We start from the raw sequence: 22584 nt of genomic DNA on the forward strand, positions 1-22584 counted from the left end.
AAGTAGTTATGTACAATACATGACATGGCTCATGCACATGAACACAGTGATACTCCCTGATGCGGGTGCAGAGAAACATGTATTCTATGAATATTGTAATAATCATGGACAGACACTTATGATGTTTAGTTGAACACACCTAATTTCCTCAGTTAAGTTTGTGAAAAAGACGTCCACATACAGCCATCCACATACAGATGTTCTCTATATGTTTGGTAGCATCCAGGCCTTCAGAGTTTAACTTGCATGGCAAATCCCCCCGGCACAAGAGCAACAGGCAGTAAGCTAGTAATCCTACAGGAGATTGCCCTTGTGCTGGCATCCAAGCAAATGAACGTCTGCCTTTGAAGGTACCATGTTATTGTAAGCACATTTAAATGAAAGAAAACATCACGGGCAGGCTGTGTTGTTGCTCATAAGTCTTACTGCTTATCTGAAGAAAAAAAAATCATAATTTCACTATATTTTAAGTGTCAGATGATTATGTTGCTTATTTAGTTTGCGTGACATCGTTTCTAACGATAGGGTTTACTCAGAGAGGGCTTTGATTAAAAGAAATATGAACAGGTAACATGAAGGTCAGTTTTAATGTTGCATCGTTTATATTACAATAAGTCCATTTACATGTGGATTAATCATAGATTATCTGCTTTCAGTAGTTGCTAGATAATCCGAGTGGTTTTGTAAACAGCATATAGGCTCTTATCAGATTTAAATGGAACTGAGTTAATGCTTAATAACCTGCTTATTCCACATAACAGTGTTGACTTGAACTTTGTGGATCATGTTGGATCAGCCTGTAATTTAATTTGTTTACATATATATCTGGCCCTCATTTGGTTGATGATAGTGGCTTCCATTGGCTATTTTTACACGAATTTCTCGACAATATTGTTATATATATATATATATATATATATATGTATATGTATATATGTATGTATGTATGTATGTATGTATATATATATATATATATATATATATATATATATATATATATATATATATATATATATATATATATATATATATGTATGTATGTATGTGTATATATATATATACATATCCCAGATACCCGAGGTTAGAACACTGCACCATCAACAAAATACTAACAGTCTCAGATTTATATAAGCACAATGGAGAAAAAAAGACTTTAAAACCTTTTTGGATTTCAGATCAAGGGTAGAGGTGTGTACATCTTCATTTAGAAAGAAATGTACACAGTACTGATCAAAGTATTTGTCAAAAAGTTTTCCATTTATCATGTTAGTATTTTACACATGTAAGCATACTTGGTGTAGAACTGGTGAGTCACAATGACATGCCTGTAACTCTGTGTTATTCTGTGTATCAGCGTGTTGTGTATTTTTGGGTCTAAGGAGTTTAACTTCTTAAAATATTTAATGCACTTTTTTTTTTTTACTTTAGGGGAAAGAAGGCTTTGACTAAGAAGAAGCTGAAGAGGCGGCAAAAAATCAGATCAAAAGTCAAAACAAGAACAAAGGTAATGTCAAAATACCAGACAAGTTTTGTAGAATATACTAATTTACTACTGAACCCCATAATCCTGGAGAATTAATGAGGCATGAGCAGAATATGTTTGATAATGTAAATAAAATGTCATAGAGAGACTATGCGATGGGAAATAAATTTTAGTAGGCTTTATTGTCATTGCTCTCTTATCACACTGATGTAATCTTGGAAAAAGAGTTTATTGTGTGTGTGTATGTGTTTTCTTTATCATTTTAGGAAATATGATAAAAACAAATGCTGTTTGTGAGTGTGGTGGCAGTGTGTTTTGTGGTACTCTCTGCCTCAATGAGTTTAAGATGAAGCATTTGGTGATGGTTGTACTTTTGAGTTATGTATTGATTGATGTAAGTCCTTCCTTTTTTGTTTCAGTGAAAGAAGCATTCGTTTACCGCCCTTTACTTTAAAAAGGCACTGTTATGACCTACATTCTTGATATGCCCACCTTTGTCAGATTCTTTTAGTGTCATCTGCTGCTGGATGCCACGACATAATTACATGGTGATCAACCACAGAAAGAGACTTTTGCCAGTAGAACATAGGGGTGTGCATTTAACTCATTTTGTCAGTTCAGGCACTCTAAAATGAGGGTTTTTTTCCCCCAGAATACTAACCTTGAACAAAATTCACAGCATTTGTTGGCTGGTGTCTGGGTTTTCACCTGATGAAATTTGTTAAAGATCTAACTGCCACAGTGTATGTAACCACAATGGAAATTCATGTTTATATTAATTGGTTAGTACAGATATTTACTTTACCAATGAAGGAAATATAATTAAATGCTCAGTATGAGAACATTGGCTGGTATAAAATCAATTGCCTTGTGGTGCAGTTGATGCAGGATTCATGCACTGTATGCTTGCGGTGTAAAACGGGTTTAATCTGGAAGTCTGGTGTACCAGGTTGGTGTCCTTTGCACTTTTAAACAGGTAAAAATTCTGTGTAAAATGTTATCAGAAATGAATGATCTCTATTTTATCCCTAAAGCTTCAATGTATGACCACCAGTGTTAAAACTTCCTGTCCTTGATATATTTCGTTCCAGTGCACACATCTAATCATCTCCGTATTAAAATATTAGCAAATGAGGCTCTCTAATAACAGGAAAGTGTTTCCCTAATGTTAGGAGCTTGTGAGTTTGAATCCAGAAGATGCCAGAGCAGTCTGTGACTTGGGGCCGAAGCGAGTTCTCTGGGTGGGAAGGACAGCACACTCACTCTTCCCTGAGTGGTACTAGCCAAACATAGCTGCATGTCAGAGTAGGGACTGGGCTGTCCATCTCTAGACCAAGGTGTGATATCTATTATTTAGTAGCACAGCCTTAAATTAAGGATTGTTTGGTTGCTGCTCATTCATATGTACAGTAAGTTGTATGCTGTGATAGGGTATGGGGACTTGCTTAGCTGTTTAGCAGTCCTTGAGGGAAAGTCACGATCCAAGAAATAGGACAGTACGCTGGGTTCAGCTGATCTGAACACCGTTTACAGAACAATTTCTGGTTAAGGTTATACAAGGTCCTGTGCATGAGGAACTCTTGCATTCAGAAGTGTTTCCTGGATTGCTGGATCAGTCCTCAGTTTCTGATTCAGTGACCTGGTGACCTGGTTAAGGCATCTAAATCTCTATATTTAATTGGGGCAGCAACAGCGATGTGCTCACAGGCATAGATGCAACCATTACGCTCAATTTTGAGACGGTAAATGCTTAGAGACGTATCTTCACCTTTCAGGAGATTCAGACACTGGCTGCCTCAGTTTTTAGCATGGTTATTTGGAGCTACCTGCTCAGAACAGCATGAGGTATTGGGAAATCAAAAGTATACAGATAAATGGATCCTAGATCCTAGATCCTTCACATTACATCTACTACACCTGCTTTCCAAACAAGGGTGTAGTGGATGTAATGTGAAGACAGATGCATGAATCGCATTTAAATTCTTTCTCTACTGGAGTATAAATAAGATCTGAAGATGCTGACATATTTACTACACTTTCCCTATTACATAGGTATGCCTTACACCTCTACCGTGACACCTTAAATCTGTACATTTATGAGGCTGTTGTCTGACTAGCTACTGTCAGACACAGAACCACGTATGTGTCTGAGAGAAAAGAACAGCAAAGCACGTTAAAGGCTTGTCAAGCAAATAAGCTGTGTCCTAGTTTTAAGAGATACCAGGTCACATGACCTCTGCTGTCACGTTGTAATGTTTTGGTGACAATGGAGATGACGTTTCCCCAAAAAGTCTTCAGTTCAGATCATGGTTTGATTAAAAAAAAATTCTATGGTGTAGTTTTTGCTGTAAATAATTTGATCATAGCAGTCATTTTTTATGTTTATGTTGCTTATGCAATTTCACAACACTGGGTATTTGTAGTGAATGCTGTGCTTTAGGAGTTGGGGTTTGGAGTTATCACTGTGCTGGGAAAGACCTTCCAGGTCAGTGATTTAACATCATTATCGATATTAATCCTTGTATAGCTGTTGTAATTGCAATGCCAGGAATACTAATTTATTAGGCTGTTAGAGCCGAGTACATGCCAGTAAACACTTGCACACATAGAAGAGATTTGGGGAGTGGCTGGGTCACGATTGGCTGTTGCTAGACGACCTGTGTTTCACGTCTCCACAGCAACAGCGTTCCTCACATCCTGAACTGAACACCAGTCTTTAGAGGGCAATTCCTGCCTGTGTTTGGATATTCTTCATGCATCAGATTTATTTTCCCTAGTGAATAGGAATGGTTCCTGGGCATGGATAAGAACAATTAATGTGACTGTAGCAGAGAGGAGCATAAGCAGCAATTATCTCTCCTAATGTTCTGCCAGTCTTGCTGCAGTCTGATTCGATCTCTCCATCTCTCATGTCTCTGTCTCTTTCTGGATGCTACAGCATGCTATTTGTGCTCCCAAACATACATGGGTGGGGTCTTTCACAAAATAAGGGCTTGACCTGAGTACTAAAGGTATTGCTGTAATAAATTACAGCATGTAACAGCTTGCTGCATCAGACGCTGTGTGACACATAGATGTGATTTTGTTCTGTGGATTGACTTTCTGGTTGAGTGGTTGTGGGAAGAGACTTTTTTTTTTTTTTGCAGTGTGTGCAGTAGGGTTGTGCAGTATAGCCAAAAATGTTATCACGTTGATTTTTTCTTTAATTTTCTGCACTTGTCCCAATATTGAATTTTGCAAGAGTGCAATAAAAAATATCCACTGATATACACACTGTACGAACCAAACACACTAAACAAATAATAAAAAAAAAACCCTTCTTTACTGTTTACAGTGTTGAAATATTTTATTATCAAATTGTACTGGACATATGTACATGCAGCTAATAGACAATATAATATCACACTTACGATAAAAGATAAGATGGTTAAAAAATGACTAAAAACTGCTAGCTTATGTAACATAACGGCAAGTTAGTTAGGTAACAATGGCAAGCTAGTGCATTCACGTCAGCTACAAACCTGGGAAGACGAAGTCTGTGAGAAGCAGTTTGAAAAGATGTGGTTGGCTGCCTTCACAGCTGGCCTCAGAGGAGGCATGAAAAGCTAGCTGATCACATCTTTTCTGAACTGCTGCTCATGCATCGTCAGGGGGCAGCATGATACACTCGGGGGAATGCTATATTCTAGTTTTTGCTCGTTTTGCTCTCTTGGACAGCCATGGATAGCTTTGGATTCAAACTCACAACCTCTGTACCATAGGGCAAGCTTTTTTGTTGAGCCACTTGGGAAAACCCGTCCCGCCCATCCTGCTCAAATCGTATGTGTTACAAATCACATTTGAGCTGCCTGTCTGAACAATAATTGGCAAAAACCTGATTTTGATGGAATCATCTTTCCTTGTTGTGCTGCATGTCTTATACATGACGTTCAGTGTATATAAAACCCATCTCACACAGCCTCTCTCCCCCACCCCCTCTCTTCTACCTCTTCTTGCTTTGTATCTCTCTCTCTCTTGCAGACAGAGAATCTTGATGGGGCCTTCCCAGTGCCAGACATCAAGCTCCACAGTAATCCATCTGCGTTTAATGTGTACTGTAATGTTCGGCGGTGTGTACTGGACTGGCAGCAGAAGGAAGCCTCCCTGGCCCTGGCTTCCCGGAACTCTGTGCAGAGTGGTGACTCGGACAGTGAGGAAGAGGAGGAGTACCGTGAACCTGCTGTCAAACTCCCTAAGGTTAGTGGATCACAACATTGTTGATAAGACCCTACTGCATACCTAACCATAACTTGTTATTATGGATTTATTTAGACTCACATAGAAACAGGCCATCTGCCTAGTTGCTATGTGAACAGAAAAATGGGGTGGCTTTTTCAGCTCTGTGCTTTCACTCACATTAGGTTCAGCTGGGATTGATGATCTTAGCAAAGTTAGCAAATTTGCACAATTAAACGCTGAAATTATTGACTGTGATGTATGAAATTAATGCAAAAACATTCACATGTTTTAATGTACATTTAAAAACACCCAGTCATATGCCCACTGTAAAGTTTATTTTGTTTTTAAAAATGTAAGGAATATAGGTTTGTAATTGTAGAATTTTGACCATTTTTTTGCAAGGAAAATGTAATTGTTACACATCCGCACTTACATACCACAGACTTCAAATTCTGTTGCTTGTTCTTGTTCTTGTTAGATCATTGGTATTGGACTGTGTGGAGTGTTTGAGCTTATAAAGGAGACCCGGTTCTCACACCCCTCACTGTGTCTGAGGAGCCTGCAGGCGCTGCTGGACATGCTACAGGGACAACAGCCTGAGAGCTTCCAGACAGAACCTCCAGATGTGCTGGGTGTGTTTCTCTCTCTCTCTCTCTCTCTCTCTCTCTCTCTCTCTCTCTCTCTCTCTCTCTCACACACACAAACACACACACACACACACACAAACAACAAAATGAATATTGTTTTTGTGTGTGGGTGTTCTTATGTGTACAGAATCTCTGTTCCACCTGCTGCTGGAGACCACAGTGCGGAGCACAGGAATGAATGACCCAACTGGTCAAGCGCTGACCGCTCTATCCTGTGCCTGCCTATTCAGCTTGGTGGTGGCCTGGGGAGACACTGGGAAAATTCTACAGGCTGTTTCCGCTATCCTCACTAATAATGGCAGCCATGCCTGTCAGACTATTCAGGTTTGAGCAGCTTTTTTATCTGCAGAATCCAGAAGAAAGGAGCTTTCTGATTGAGATTATCAATACATCAGTAGCTCTCAGGATCTGAAAAGATAATTTGGTTTTTATAATATATGAGTGTAATATTTTGTACAACATTCCTTAGAGCATTTGCAGTGCTGTTCTTGTCTGAGCAGTGAGAATATTAAAGTCAGCTCCAGAATTACTGTCCTCATATTCAAAAGAAATGATATCTTAAGTCACCATCCATCACTACTGGAGAAACGAAAGTAATTACAATGCAAAAATGATTGTAAAGGATATATAAAAGACATAAGCAATTAAAAATGGCATTAGGCACAGTCAGGCTCATAATAATGAAACAAAACCGAAAGTCTGGAACCGTTGAGAATTTTCCAGGAAGAGGCTGCATGAGTATATTGCATCACAGTAGAATTACAGAATTGCATAGGCTTTATTGATTTTGGTGGTGTCAAGTTTTATAAATGACTATTGGAAGTTGTTATTCACTCCATGGCAGACTTTAGTAAATAATAATCGATGTTGTGGTGATCATTTTGAAACCAATGTTTTTTAAGCATCTTTGTGTTCATGCTCAAAATATCCACATGTGTAAGTTATGCTTAATGCTAAGTTTTTAATGTAAGGTTCCATAATGGGCTTTAATAATAATAATAATGATACTGTTGTATCATTTAACCATAGAGGACAGAGTTGCATGGATACTGTTGGGTCGCACATGAGATGTATTAGTAAGAAGGTTGTGACTGTGTTGTGGTTGTGTTCAGGTGTGTGAGATAAATTAGAAAACATAATGAATCTGTTCCATGTGTAAAATGTGTATGCTTTGCCTACAAGTGTTTCTGGACTGAGAAATAAATTGCACACTGCTTTCTTTTTTTTTTTTATATAACTAATACTGTATGTTAAGTTGTTATATCTGATGCTTCATCTTCTGCTGACTGTTGGTGCTGGTAATATTATCTGATACAAAAAAAAATCTGGTGCTTAAAATTCCTTGATTTTCAGTTCTGCTGTACAAAATAAGACTAGTCAAGCTACTTTGATGCCAGATGAGTAGAAACACTTGCGGATCCTTGTATTGCTTGCTGTACCTCATAATTGCAAGTTTGAATATGCAGCAGGATTACTAAGAATCACACAATGATTGAGCTGATATAAAGGCCAGAGAAATGGCTCACAGACAGTGCCAGATTGAATCTGTGGAATAGAAAAAGCTACATCACTTCATAGTTAATCAGTAGCTGCTCTATTACAGAATTGCTGAAGACAACGTTAGCACAGACATTTTGAGATGCTAATTAGATTTTGTTTTTGGTCTTGTGCACATGTGCTGTTTAGGTTCCAACAATCCTGAATGCTCTGCAGAGGAGTGTACAAGCAGTGTTAGTAGGGAAGGTCCAGATTCAGGACTGGTTTGGGAATGGCATCAAACGAGCAGCACTGATGAACAAGTGGGTTCTGAAAGAGGTGAGCATTGATGAGGATGAGCACTGCCTGCTCCAAACTGATGGATCCTTCCTTTACCTGCTCTGCAAGGATGGTCTCTACAAAATCGGCTCAGGGTACAGTGGCACTGTCCGGGTAAGCCCATGTCCTTAACTAGGCAGAAATATATATTGTATAATTATTAACTATTTTAATATTGAGCTTTAACAAACTTAGATTGTTTTTGAAATGTTGGTCAAATTTTGTGAAGTAGTTTGGTAACACAAGATTAAATTATTTAATTTAATTTAATTATTTTAATTTAATTTAATTTTATTTAATTTAATTAAAATAATTTAATTAAATTATTAAATTAAGTTAAAATGAGATTATGGGATTATAAAACACTCTGTTATTGCAGGGTCATGTGTATAACTCCACATCTCGGATCAGGAACCGAAAGGAGAAGAGGTCATGGTTGGGATTTGCTCAGGTAACAGGCTCCTTACGTATCTTCCACATAAAGCATAGAGCTGAATTGAGAAGCAGAAAGCTTTAAATTTGCTATGTGTGGTTTTATAGGGCTCTCTGTTGTATCGGGACATGAACAGTCACAGCATGGCAGCCATCAAGATCAACCCTGAGACTCTGGAACAGGAGGGCACTATTGCAATGCCTGGTACAAACACCTGCTTTTGCTAAAGTGCATCATGGTGCAAACAGCTGCTTTTTAAAGAGTGACTTTGTTTTGCATTATTAAATTTGTTACGGTGTTGGGATTTTGTCATTTACATTATGTGGTACAGTAATACCTCGCAGATCCGCGTCTCACGATTCGCGGCTTCACTGATCCGTGAAATTTTCTTTGGAACCTAACTAATTTGCATCTGCCAAAAGTTTTTACGGCTAATTTCGTGGCAATTTGTACATTTCCATGCTTTTTAATGTGAAATTATTAAGAAAAGTTTAGTTTATTAATAAAGTAACATAAATATAAAAGTAAAATCAAATAAATATGAATATAAATAAAATATAAATGTTATTTTAATGATATTGAGTGTCCGTATGGTACAGTACAGCTATTATGACACGCTATTGGCTGGCCAATCACAGAGCATTAACAGTTTTACCTAGCTGCTGATTGGCTGGTAGCTATGATGGGAGCATGGGAGCATGATTGGGGTCATATTTAAGGTTTAAACTCTAAAAATAAGCATTTACAGTACAGTATTAGCATTTTTAGTGACTCCAGCGAAACATCCGCGAAACCTCGTCATTAGCGATGGGTCCTGGAACGTAACCTTGGGGATGTGTGAGGTATTACTGTATAGATAAAATGGTTTGTTTGATTGAAGCATGACTATAGAATTGAAGATGGCAGTGAAAGTGTTTAAAATATATGATTTTTTTTTTCCCCTGAGGTCTTCAAGCAGAGGGACAGAACATAATCTTTACAGATGGAGAATATATCAACCAGATAGCAGCCTGCAAGGATGTAAGTACTTCTTTGTTTTCAGCTAACCAAGCATTTCTAAGTGTGTTAATTGTGAAGAGATCTTCATTGCAGGACTTGCCACGTGGCCATTTTCTCAGAGGTACACCTACTGTTCGGTGTGTACCATTACTAATATAAGGAAATGATTACATACAGAAGTATAAGATATAGATAGTAAACAGTACTACTGAAATGCAGAGGACGTTTTACAGTCAGACAGATGGTATGTATGTATAAATGTTTCCATCCGCATCAGCAGAATTTAGGCAGCTACCACGGATATCCTGGGGGGAGGAGCATGTGCATTCTGCGCCGTTAAAGCACAGGAAAATTAAAGAAAGAATAATCTCCAATACCCAGTTACCTTCCTCCTTCACTCCAGCAAACACAGACTCTGTGATACAAACAGGATATCACACTTCAATGCAGTGTCATGCTGTCTGAGCCGGATGTGGCTGTGTGTGCCTGTCTGTGACAAATTGTCCATTGAAGCTGCTGGTTAGTGTGCATTGGTTTGCTGCCAGGAGTAAGATTCTCAGCATTGTTCAATTGCACACATTCAGATTGCTGTAGTTCATATTGGTTATCACAATAAATGTAATACATGTCGGTTTTACAAAAAAATGAGTTACAGAGTGTTAAGATTTTCTGAATTTTCGTTTAAAGACATTAGAGTTATAACAGACTTACCACTGCAAAACAAATTCAGCCCCACAGTGTTAGGAAGCATTAGGCATCAGTTACACTGAAGACTTATAAAACACTGCTGAGATTTATGTACTGATTACATTGTCTTGCTGGCTAATTAATTAAGATTGGAGAATCTGACTTGATGGACATGTTAGACTGCATTTTTACTTCTTAAATGGCTGTGGGATTCTGGGATAATTGGTTTGACACATACAGTGAATATTATGCATGCTTGAGTTCTAGCACAACAGCTCTTATGAATGCATCTTTTCCAGATACTGTATGAGTCCTGTGAAGCAACCTATTGTATACATTCATATTTATGAAATTGTGTGTAACGTTTGATACAGGATGGCTTTGTCGTGCGAATCTACGCCACAAGTACAGATCCTGCCTTGCAGCAAGAGTTGCAGCTCAAGCTGGCTAGAAAGTGTCTCCATGCCTGTGGCATCTCTCTCTTCGACTTGGAAAAAGATCTGCATATCATCAGTGAGAACACTTGTTTCAGTGATCTATGAGTTTTAGAAAATGTGTCTGAGCATATATAAAAGACTTCAAACACTTCATCTCATGCATGTTAATAGAAAACAAATTGCCTTGTGCAGGTTTTAATGTGTTTACGGTCATATCCTCAGGCACAGGGTTTGATGAAGAAGCAGCACTGCTTGGAGCTGGTCGAGAGTTTGCTTTGATGAAAACAGCTTCTGGGAAGGTCAGTGTTTGCAACATAATGCCTTTTTGGTAGTAAAAGGTGTAAATAAGGCATTTCACACACAAGTGCGACTTAATGATGTGTGTAACATACTATGTTCAGTGTTTGATAATTATGATGTGCGCATAAGTTAGTGGATATTGGTAACTAAACTATTTTTATTAACTGTTTTGTGTGTGTGCGTGTGTGCACATGCATCAGTCACTTTCTGTCTGTGTGTGTGCGCACATCTGTCTCTCTCTCTCTCTTTCTGTGCGTATGTGTGTTCTGGCATTGATGGGTATGTATGTTCTGGCATTGATGGGTATGTATGTTCTGGCATTGATGGGTATGTGTGTTCTGGCATTGATGGGTATGTGTGTTCTGGCATTGATGGGTATGTATGTTCTGGCATTGATGGGTATGTATGTTCTGGCATTGATGGGTATGTATGTTCTGGCATTGATGGGTATGTATGTTCTGGCATTGGTGGTGCCACTGTGCCTTTGACTGCCGACACTTCACAGAGAATACACAGTGCCTACATTAAAGCAAGGAAAATATGCACCAGGTTCGTAAATCATCTTAAAGTAACAGGAATAAACTTAACTCTTCTCCCCTTTTAAATAATTAAGCTGGTTCAGATTAGGGAATGGGTTTGGGAATAGAAATGAACATTAAGGCTTTGTCAATCTTCATAAACCAACCTTGCAAACACTAGCAGCTAATAACGATCAGAAGGATAGCTTACAAACTAATATATTTGTGACATCATGCCAGGGATATTTAGAGGTCACGGTAACTTGGATTTGAGTGGTATAATTAAGATTTCTATTCAGAATTAACAAGTAAAATTTGTTTGAATTATGTTTAATTAAAAATCACAGCTTTTTAAAAATGCTCATAGTGAAACACCAGCAAGCGCTACAGCAACAGTACAATGTCTCTCAAAACAATTAAGTACTACGGTTGTTTCCAAGAAAATCTCAAGCTTTATCATCGCACTATAGCATTATATAATTCTTTTATAAAACATTACATTAAAATTAAGTACTTTGTAGCAGTAATATAACTGCTCTGTCTATGAAACCGTTTCCTCAACACATGGGTTTCCTTTCACTTTACAACTTCTCTCTCTGTTATAAGTTTGTGTGTTTATCATATAAAGGCCCTAATGTATGCTGCTTTTGTTTTGTGATTTTTGTTTACTTATTTATGCAGCAGCAGCAGCTGCAGATGTGAAAGAGGCCTCTCTTTATAACAATTACTATGGCCTTTTGGTTACATAACCTCAGTTGCTCCACATCCCATCAACAGCCCTTTATACTTTACACAGGATTATAATGTTAACGAACCGTTATTAAAACTGCCTGAGAAAACAGAAAAGATTCATTAAGATTTACTTATCTACATTTTTTCACCTTTCTTGTAGATCTACTACACTGGAAAGTATCAAAGCCTTGGCATTAAGCAGGGCGGACCGTCAGCGGGGAAATGGGTGGAACTGCCCATTACAAAATCGCCTAAGATTGTCCAGTTTTCGGTGGGCCATGATGGCTCCCATGCTCTTTTGGTGGCTGAAGATGGCAGTGTTTTCTTCACTGGATCTGCCAGCAAAGGAGAAGATGGAGAGTCAAGTAAGTTGCTATGGTTTTCTTTTTTTTTCCCCCATCTCTGTTGAAATCCAGTTTATCACCCTGAGATATTTGTCTTATAATTATGTATAAAGTGAAATTAAACCAAGATTTAGATTGTGTATGGATTGAACCTCTATTATTATGTAAAAAAAAAAAAAAAAAAATTTTAAAACCCAAAGCTACAGGAAGATTTTTACACTCATCTGTTTAGCACTTTAGGAGGAAATATACGGGTATAAGATTTTGGTTTATTGCTAGTTGGTTGACCTTTTGATAATTGGTCCTTTTCAGCAAAGAGTCGGAGACAACCAAAGCCGTACAAGCCTAAGAAGATAATCAAGCTGGAGACAAAGACAGCAGTATACACAGCATGCAACAATGGCAGCAGCAGCATAGTAACTAAGGACGGAGAACTCTATATGTTTGGCAAGGATGCCATTTACAGTGACAGCACCTGTAAGTGCTTATCTCAGGGATTGTCACTGAAGATAGTCTTTATAAATGATGAACTGGCATTTAGTTGTCTGTGTGGAACTTATCTACAGTATATCCCTCACAGCATTATTTGATGTTTCTGCCTGTCGCCACTGCTTTATTGTATGAGCTAAACTGGGCCACATCTTAACTGTCATACTGTTAACATTGTCTTAATTATTCCAGGATGATTTGCTTGCTATATGCGCTATAATGGTTGTGACTAATATTGTGGTTATAATCTTTGGTAGAATTAAAGTGTTTCCTCTTTATTTTCTCAGGTCAGGTATCAGATCTGAAGGGGCACTTTGTAACTCAGGTAGCCATGGGGAAAGCCCATACATGTGTGCTGACTAAAAACGGAGAGGTGTGGACATTTGGAGTAAACAACAAAGGCCAGTGTGGCCGAGACACAGGAGCCATGAGTCAGGGAGGGAAAGGTAACAATCAGCTCTGTAAGAACACAGATATTTAGCGATATAAATTGCTTGATTATTTGGACTTCATGTTTGCTGCCTTAGCAGTTTGACTATTTACTGACCATTTACTATTTCCAGCTTTTGGGGTGGAGAACATGGCTACAGCAATGGATGAAGATTTGGAAGATGAGCTGGATGAGAAGGAGGAAAAGTCTATGATGTGCCAGCCGGGCATGCACAAGTGGAAGCTGGACCAGTGTATGGTTTGCACAGTATGTGGGGACTGCACTGGATATGGAGCTAGCTGTGTGAGCAGTGGAAGACCAGACAGAGTGCCTGGAGGGTGAGTAACACACCCTAAAATGCACCCTAAAATACAAAGCAGCAGGAACTCACATAGCTAGCCAATGTGCTGTTATGTCTTTAGACATGTGCCTGTGTTTGTGTGTATGTGAGTGTGTTAATGTCTGTCTATGGGTGTTGTGTATGTGTGTGTATTCTCTTTAGAATTTGTGGTTGTGGTTCTGGCGAGTCGGGCTGCTCTTCGTGTGGCTGCTGCAAGGCTTGTGCTCGTGAGCTGGATGGCCAAGAGGCTAGGCAGAGGGGGATCTTTGATGCTGTGAAGGAGATGATACCACTAGACCTGCTGTTAGGTACAGCACCAACTTACAACTGGTTTTCAGGCCATCCACTACCATCTCTAACACATTCATTCCATGTTGAAGAGCTGCTTTTCTCTATTTATTTATTTTTTTTGTCACCATTTGCCTGTCAAAATTGTGCACGTGTATATATGTGTGTGTGCTCCACTGACTTGCATTGCCTTTTCATGCTCATCATTCACCATCTCCATGTTGTCTCTTGTTTGCCCCCTCTTCTGCCCTGGTGCTTCTGGGTCGTTTTTATTTTAGCTGTGCCTGTCCCTCCCCCTCCAGGCGTTAATATTGAGGAACACATCCAGATCCGACAGGAAGAGAAGAGACAGCGCGTCAATCGCCGCCACAGGCTAGAAGAGGGCAGAGGTAAGATGCAGTCATGACATTACACACACACACACACACACACTTTCCCACTGACTCATCCCAGTTCTTCAGATTCCCAAGGCTATGACATCTCACTAATAGATATACCTCTTACGCTTTTAAGAACTGGAGCTTTGTGGAGTTATTGAATCAGGGCATTGCTTCTCTTGGGTCCTATAATCTTTTTCACATGCAGCTAATTTTTTTTTTTTGCGTTGTGTGCCCACGGGTTTTGTTGGTCCACATACGATAAATTTCATTAACAACACATTTTAAAAAGAAATCTTTTACTTTTGATTCATCAAAGATAGTTGAAATTACTGTGACCCAAAGAGTTACTATGGTTAGATTCAACCTTTATATGTGCTTGTGACATTCTTGTGAAAGTGCCCCCCTTGCTTGTGTGTTTTATGGTTTGCCATGTGTTTCCATTTGTGAGATGCTTTGCCCATGCATGTGAAAGTTTCTTTCTCCCCCTCATAGGCCCCCTTGTATTCCCTGGCCCCCTTTTTATGAACCAGCGTGAGCAGGCCCTAGCCAGGCTAAGACCCATTCAAGCCTTTAAGCTAATGCGGGACAAACTCAAAGGTACTATGGTCTTCACTAAAGATTCTGCTTGGAGCCCAGCTGCCCGCTCTTTTCCCTCATCTAGCACACTAGTCTTCTTTATCTTCTTGTTCCCTTTTTTATTATTATTATTCTTACTCTTGCTTTGTTTAAAAATAATACTTTTACCTTTTTCTCTCCCTTTCTTTACCTTTTTTTTTTATCTCACTAGTTCATGTGCACTATGGTAGAACTAGATAAATGAATTTTATGCTAATTTTATCCTGTGTTCTCTTTTTGAATGAAATGTTTACTGTGCTCTCCATGTTTGTAATCAAGCTGAAATATGCAAATACTGAGTGATACTTAAGTAAAATGGATCCAACCAAGATGCAGTAGTGTTTGGCAGAGTCTGGCTAATACTTGCACAACAGAGTTCACACAAGCAGATGGTGTGATTATTACAGGTGCATTTGACTTGTGAAATCAGTAGGAGGCGTTTCATCATGTTTTATAATGAATTATATAATTACATAATTCATAAAATGATAAATGACTCTGAGTAGTAATAAAACATGGTTATGTAATGAGCAATTTATTAAAATACAAATACCTTATAAATAGTCATTTCATTTTAAATACCGTTTCACAAGCCTGCTGGTGGTGGATGAAATATCTGTGACAATTAAAGTGTATATTACCCCTGAGGTGGAGAGGGGAGCATGCCTGTCATTATATTTTCTCCTAAGGCACATGGTTCGCTTAATTAATTAGTTAGTTATGTATCGAGTATTAAGATTTTTATTTGCCTCATCGGTTTGATTAGGGCTGTGACAGGCTTTAAGCAGTATTTGATGGTTGTACCCCTCACTTGGTTTTAATAAGCAACCAGTCATCAATTGATTTTTTTTAATATGTTTTAATGCTTTCTGAAAGAAACCTACCTACTTAGGCGTAACTTTCCATATTATGTTTGTTGTTCCTCTCTCATCTAGTATCGTTTTGTGTAATTATTGGGTTTGTGCCTTTAATCTTTCATTTAATCTTTATTCTTGAAGCACCAGTTGTGAATCTCTTTTCAGGTGACTGATTGGCCTGGTCTTTCTCACTCATCTATGTGAGGGTGGTTCCCAGCATCATCAAACTGTGCTTTTCTTTGCAGATGGTAGCAGTGAGCGTGGGGACAAAGATGCAAGTAAGATCACTACCTATCCTCCTGGAGCAGTGCGCTTTGACTGTGAGCTGCGTGCGGTGCAGGTCAGCTGTGGCTTCCACCACTCTGGTAAGCTACAACTACAGCTGACTAGGCAAACAGATGCTAATACAATCATTCTATTCATTAGACTTTTGTAATATGAAGTAATAGAATTACACAGCACTTTCAGTTGTTTCCATTGTATCATGTCATATAGTTTACTAGTTACAAATCACATTACTTGTATACACAGAGTTCAAAGCATAATAAATACCATTCAGGTTTGCATTTAACTTTATGTTAACCTCCCTTCCACAGTGGTGCTAATGGAGAATGGGGATGTGTACACATTTGGCTATGGGCAGCATGGACAGCTTGGGCACGGAGATGTGAATTCTAGGTAATAATTAAGCTTCAGTGTGATACCATGCTTGTAGGGGTTTTCTGTTTAAATTTAGTAAATATAAGACAAACTGGTCAGCCCCAGCTTACTGACCTGTGGCCTGTTTTTTTGTTCTGCAAAGGGGGTCTCCCACTCTAGTGCAAGCTCTCCCTGGCCCCAGTGTTCAGGTTACCGCAGGCAGTAACCACACTGCAGTGCTCCTCATGGATGGACAGGTCTTCACTTTTGGGAGCTTTTCGGTATGATTGATCAGTCACCGTTTTTCATGTGTACCTATTGCTATTATTCCTTATTCCTCATTGTGTAATGTCTTAAATTATGAGTCATACTGAAAAAGTCAGATCTTATTTTTAAATTATGGCAAAAACATGAAAATAAAAATAATACATGTAGTCACAGTGTTGTCTTATCACAGGGCAGCACTAAAACTTTACTAGTTTTTAATTAGTTTGTGTGATTTAAATAGCCTGTTTGTACAGAGGGTTCTAAGAGCTGAGACGAAACTTTTAAAGGTTAAGATGAGGTCTCGGTGGGTCATAATGCAATTAGCAAAGTGAGATTGAAAATCCCACTTTGCCAGCAAATTTTAAACGTAATGCCTTGATGCATAACCCCACTAACATCATCGCTGATTAATTGATTTACGACCAGAAGAGAAAAACAGGACAAATAAAGGCTCATACTCAACCAGATTAGCAGCACATTGGTGTTGCCACAGCAAGTTTTACTTTCATGCCCACACAAAAATAGCACCCTGATGGTTTTTGCTTTCTCCCGCCAGAAAGGACAGCTTGGTCGGCCCATTGTGGACATGCCCTACTGGAATGCTAAACCTTCGCCCATGCCCAACATCGGAGCCAAGTACGGTCGTAAAGCCACGTGGATCGGTGCCAGTGGAGACCAGACCTTTCTGAGGATTGATGAAGCACTAATCAACTCCCACGTCTTGGCCACCTCAGAGATCTTTGCCAGCAAACACATAATTGGTACATCATTCTTGGAGTTTGACGGAACTTTCCAAGGAATTGGTTCTAATAAGAATGTTCCTGCTTGTCCTGGATTAAACTGATTTATTATTTGATCTGCTTAGGCTTGGTTCCTACGTCTATATCTGAGCCACCTCCCTTCAGATGTCTGCTGATCAACAAAATGGATGGAAGCTGCCGGACCTTCAATGACTCAGAGCAGGAAGATCTTCAAGGCTTCGGCCTCTGCCTAGACCCTGTATATGATGTCATCTGGCGGTAAGGATCAGATTACATTCTCTGGGCTGAGCAAGCTTTCTTATTAAGAATATGCTGATGTCATATGAGAAGTGAAAAATGGCAAGACCGCACTTAACCATCAAGCACTGTATTGTTCAGAACAAAATGATTTTTTCTTTATATGACGATTCAGATATCAGTATGAGTCTGTATTTTTTTTTTTAGTTAACATGAGTCAATATATCTGTCAGGCTGTACATGTGTTTTTTTTTGTTGTTGTTTTTTATTGTAACATTCACAAGTCATAATCAAATTTTTCCTCCTAGGTTCCTGCCCAGCACACGAGAGATGTGGTGCTATAATTCTGTAATTGCAGATGCCCGCATGCCTACAGCCACGGATATCCAGTCACGCTGCAGCATACTGAGCCCAGAGCTGGCACTGCCATCAGGGTCCCACGCTACGACCACACGCTCCCACGGAGCCCTTCATGTCCTAGGTACACCTACTCACCTAATACCTAATCAATCAGACTCTTTACACACTCTCTCTTTCCCCCATTGTATTCTGTTGACCCTGTTCTTTCCACTGGGGTTGAGAAAAGTGGGCCAAACTATCCAGACAAAAGAATGTAAGAAACTACTGTATGATTATGTTCTTCAAGCTGTTTAAAACTGGCATGATGCTGCAGTATGTGGGGAGTATTGCATATAGATGGAAGACCAACTTATGGGGAATGTTTTTTCCCTTTAATCTGTACATATGATTTGAATACAGTTGCTGCACAATTAAAAGTACAATTGCTGTATAATTATCCCTTTTTAGACTCTAGACTTCTATTTTTCTTGTTTTTGAGTGCACATAAATAACTTTTATACTTTTTTGTAAGTTTTTTGTTTTTGTGTATCATTTGCTGAAAGCATTTTTCAGAATATTTCAAGAATTTCTATCCTCAAAATTGGTTTAGAGGTTTAGATGGCTGAGATGAAGGTTCACTCTAGGATAGGCTGACTGTGACCACATTAGGAATAAATCAGAAACTGTATTTGCTTAATTGAAGTAGATTCAAGGATAAAGCTTTAACAAAATGATTTCAGTACAAACGAAGAAACATTTCTATTATAAAATGGTACTTGAGTAGGTTATGATGCTATTCCTGATTCCCATGGGACACCTTCTTGTAGGTTGTTTGGATACCCTGGCAGCCATGCAGGAGCTGAAAATGGGTGTGGCTAGTGCTGAAGAGGAGACCCAGGCTGTGATGAAAGTTTATTCAAAGGAGGATTACAGTGTGGTCAACCGCTTTGAGAGTGAGTACACACTTCCTTAGCAGATACAACACTGACATGCTGAAAATGTATCCATAAATAGCTAATGTAATTTTATTTATGGCATTGCATCTACAGAATATTTTTAATAGTACAGATGAAGAGAATGTTGCAGTGTGTCAGTACTGTTGTGTGTTTAGGCCATGGTGGAGGCTGGGGTTACTCTGCCCATTCCGTCGAGGCCATTCGCTTCTGTGCGGATGCTGACATCCTACTAGGAGGTCTGGGGCTATTTGGAGGCCGTGGAGAATACACTGCTAAAATTAAAGTAAGTTAGTATTTAGGATCAGAGCTGCACCACTCCTCATGCTAGCTAATAACCACGTGTCCAAAGCAACCCCTTATTCACTATTTAGTGCACCGTTTATGTTGTTGTGTGTTTAACTGCAATCCATTCTAAATTTAAACCATCATTCTAATATGCTCTCGTAATCATATATTGCACCCTAAAAGATACTGTCCAAAAGATGTGCTGTAGCTTCCCACAATACACAGTGCTGTTTATAGATTATATGTGACTTTAGCAAAAAGATTGTTGTTTTGGACACAAATACAATGAAATGATGGCATAATATTGCTTACCTTACCCTGTGTTTACCTTATGAAATATCATAACTGTGTAGTGTACTCGGTCATTACTAAGAATTACCATGGGTGGAAAAGCTAGGGTGGAACAGGGTATCATTTCAAACACCGGAGTATCTTATTATGGTACTGTTGGATGCTGACAAGTTTTTACCATATTGCGCAAAGTCCTGTGGTTGATGGTTGATTGTTTTCTTGCAGCTGTTTGAGCTGGGACCAGATGGAGGTGATCATGAGACAGATGGAGACCTTTTGGCTGAGACAGATGTTCTGGCCTATGATTGTGCTGCTAGGTACTCCTAACCGAAATATATCTGTTATTTTTTCAAGACTATCAGAATTCTCTCTTCAGTGTGCCCTCATTTATATTTGTTCTTTTTAATGAGATGTAGCTGTTTGAGGCTATAGGCTTGTGTTCACTAGTCTGAACATGCTTGTACTACTATGTATGTTTTATGCATTAAGGAGACGTGTGAGTACGTCCATGATATAGACAGGTAAACACTAGATTTTTGTTTAAGCAAAAGGAGAGAGATGTAGGCCTTTATCGTTATGAGAAAAATATGAATGATTGTACATTATGTGTTTCCAGGGAAAAGTATGCCATGATGTTTGACGAGCCTGTGTTGCTTCAGTTGGGCTGGTGGTATGTCGCCTGGGCAAGGGTGTCAGGACCCAGCAGTGACTGTGGCTCACATGGACAGGCAACTATAACCACTGACGATGGGTATAACTTAATTTTTCACAAAAATGCAGATTTTACTGTCTCAGCGTTAAGACTGCGAATTACTGTTTTAAAGTATATTTTTTAACAAGTCTCTATGTTTGATTTTGCAGTGTGGTGTTTCAGTTTAAGAGCTCCAAGAAATCAAACAATGGTACTGATGTAAATGCTGGTCAGATACCTCAATTATTATACAGGTAAGTGATATATGTGTTTTTTAAACTGACGTAATTTTCCTTATGTACTCTTAATGCACTCTGATCAATTGCACAATGCTTTCAGGTTGCCATCTAATGATGGTAATGCATCAAAGGGAAAACAGCAGACCAGTGAACCAGTTCACATTCTCAAGCGCTCTTTTGCCAGGACTGTATCAGTGGTATGTTATGTTATGTACAAGAACAGGCATATTGTTTGGATATTACAAATTTCATTCATTTGAGAAATTAAGTACATGGCTACTGATCACCGTTTTGAATGAATTATTATTTAAATATTAAATTTGGCTTGATTAAACTTGTTGCCACGTCTGATTTCACACTTTCTTAGACATTTGTCTTATTAAAAACTCGTGTAACTTGGAAATTGTAATAATCTGAAGTGACAGAGTTAGTAACTTCACAGAATCGGCTCAACAGTTCAGCTGGGGAAATATACCGTAGCATGTTAAATACGGTAGTTATTAGAGGACAACAAAAGCGACCGCTTTAAGACTATAAGATGCAGAGCCTCCCCTAAAATTTCATCACAATGCCAGAATGAAATGTTGAATGTGGGAATGTATCTAAATTATTCTTCACTCTTGGTGAAATTTCAATATTTTAGCAAAACAAATGTCTCACTGTAGTAATTTTCTAATTGATTGCTCAAATGTTTTCCTCTCAGGAATGTTTCGAGTCTCTGCTGAGTATCCTTCACTGGAGTTGGACCACTCTTGTGCTGGGGGTGGAGGAACTGAGAGGATTAAAAGGTTTTCAGTACACTGCCACCTTGCTGGACCTGGAGCGCCTGCGCTTTGTGGGAACTTGTTGTCTTCGCCTGCTTCGTGTTTATATCTGTGAAATCTACCCAATTTCTGGTATGATTATGAATTCTGCTTAAAATTGTTAAGAGAATACTGGTAAATGTGTAGAGCATAATATTAAAGCTATTCATACCAACATGTACTAACAATGCACTTCAGCATGACCATACTGGGTAACTCCCAGTTTATTTATATTATTCCCAATTTGAACCAGCAGCATATTGCTAGGATTGGAACAGAATGGAATTTTAAGAGCACAGTTTAATTGATAAAGATTGTAGTTAAAGAACTCGCGTCTCAAAAATGTCAAAAGAGGTCAGAGGCGCACAGATTGAAAACTTTTGTATTCCTAAACATTTATTCCTAACTCTGTGTTACTCTTCTTGTGCTCTGTCCTCCTCAGCCAGCACCAAAGTAGTTGTTGAGGAGTCGAGCAAGTTGGCAGAGTGTGTGGGTAAGACACGCAGCCTGCTGAAGAAGATTCTTTCAGAGGGCATGGACAACTGCCTGACCAAGTTGGACAACGATCCTCAGGGCTACCTTAGCCAGCCTCTTACCTTGCTTGAAGCTGTGTTGCAGGAATGCCACAACACATTCACAGCCTGTTTCCACTCTTTTTATCCTACTCCTGCCCTACAATGGGCCTGCCTCTGTGACCTGCTCAACTGCCTTGACCAGGTAATCATTTCGGTTAATAGCTTCAAGCAGTATTTCCATTGTTTAAAGCTTGGAACACTCTTAGTTACCCTTTTCAAAGTTTTCTCTGTCTGTAAGAAGCTGAACTATTTTCAAGCCACAGAATACATGCTTCTTGACAGATTTAGGTTTCTAATCTGTTATATTATCAGTGATATACAGTGACATATATTATCAGTGACGTACATGGTTTACTAAATTAGGCTTTACTTTCAAAATAATAAATGCTAAAATCAGAAAGACGATCCGAATTTCTGTGAATGATGTGGTGGTTAGATGGTTATTATGCACCCCATTCAGTTTAATATGGCCATAACTGTCCTTCTTTT

At 38.8% G+C, this 22584-nt stretch overlaps 1 protein-coding gene across 27 annotated transcripts in view; it reads left to right on the forward strand.

Annotated features, from left to right (window-relative positions):
- Nucleotides 1-22584, forward strand: part of mycbp2 (MYC binding protein 2) — a 52972-nt gene that overhangs the window by 1944 nt on the left and 28444 nt on the right. For 16 of the 27 annotated variants that reach the window (XM_058392128.1, XM_058392131.1, XM_058392129.1 and 13 more), the window contains exons 2-32: nucleotides 1429-1504; nucleotides 5504-5719; nucleotides 6180-6333; nucleotides 6476-6672; nucleotides 8035-8277; nucleotides 8543-8614; nucleotides 8704-8800; nucleotides 9543-9616; nucleotides 10657-10795; nucleotides 10942-11018; nucleotides 12430-12634; nucleotides 12926-13090; nucleotides 13390-13563; nucleotides 13666-13870; nucleotides 14035-14180; nucleotides 14439-14549; nucleotides 15033-15137; nucleotides 16258-16377; nucleotides 16609-16690; nucleotides 16815-16932; nucleotides 17475-17679; nucleotides 17784-17937; nucleotides 18225-18397; nucleotides 19083-19208; nucleotides 19367-19494; nucleotides 20013-20104; nucleotides 20404-20538; nucleotides 20649-20732; nucleotides 20818-20914; nucleotides 21421-21613; nucleotides 21963-22237. In XM_058392128.1, the coding sequence (XP_058248111.1) occupies nucleotides 1429-1504; nucleotides 5504-5719; nucleotides 6180-6333; nucleotides 6476-6672; nucleotides 8035-8277; nucleotides 8543-8614; nucleotides 8704-8800; nucleotides 9543-9616; nucleotides 10657-10795; nucleotides 10942-11018; nucleotides 12430-12634; nucleotides 12926-13090; nucleotides 13390-13563; nucleotides 13666-13870; nucleotides 14035-14180; nucleotides 14439-14549; nucleotides 15033-15137; nucleotides 16258-16377; nucleotides 16609-16690; nucleotides 16815-16932; nucleotides 17475-17679; nucleotides 17784-17937; nucleotides 18225-18397; nucleotides 19083-19208; nucleotides 19367-19494; nucleotides 20013-20104; nucleotides 20404-20538; nucleotides 20649-20732; nucleotides 20818-20914; nucleotides 21421-21613; nucleotides 21963-22237 (4438 nt within the window). The remainder of the gene's footprint in view (nucleotides 1-1428; nucleotides 1505-5503; nucleotides 5720-6179; nucleotides 6334-6475; nucleotides 6673-8034; nucleotides 8278-8542; nucleotides 8615-8703; nucleotides 8801-9542; nucleotides 9617-10656; nucleotides 10796-10941; nucleotides 11019-12429; nucleotides 12635-12925; nucleotides 13091-13389; nucleotides 13564-13665; nucleotides 13871-14034; nucleotides 14181-14438; nucleotides 14550-15032; nucleotides 15138-16257; nucleotides 16378-16608; nucleotides 16691-16814; nucleotides 16933-17474; nucleotides 17680-17783; nucleotides 17938-18224; nucleotides 18398-19082; nucleotides 19209-19366; nucleotides 19495-20012; nucleotides 20105-20403; nucleotides 20539-20648; nucleotides 20733-20817; nucleotides 20915-21420; nucleotides 21614-21962; nucleotides 22238-22584) is intronic. The other 11 variants (XM_058392130.1, XM_058392134.1, XM_058392155.1 and 8 more) reach the window with 6 other exon arrangements.

Source organism: Hemibagrus wyckioides, linkage group LG06, assembly GCF_019097595.1.
Source record: "Hemibagrus wyckioides isolate EC202008001 linkage group LG06, SWU_Hwy_1.0, whole genome shotgun sequence".
Lineage (NCBI taxonomy): Eukaryota > Metazoa > Chordata > Actinopteri > Siluriformes > Bagridae > Hemibagrus > Hemibagrus wyckioides.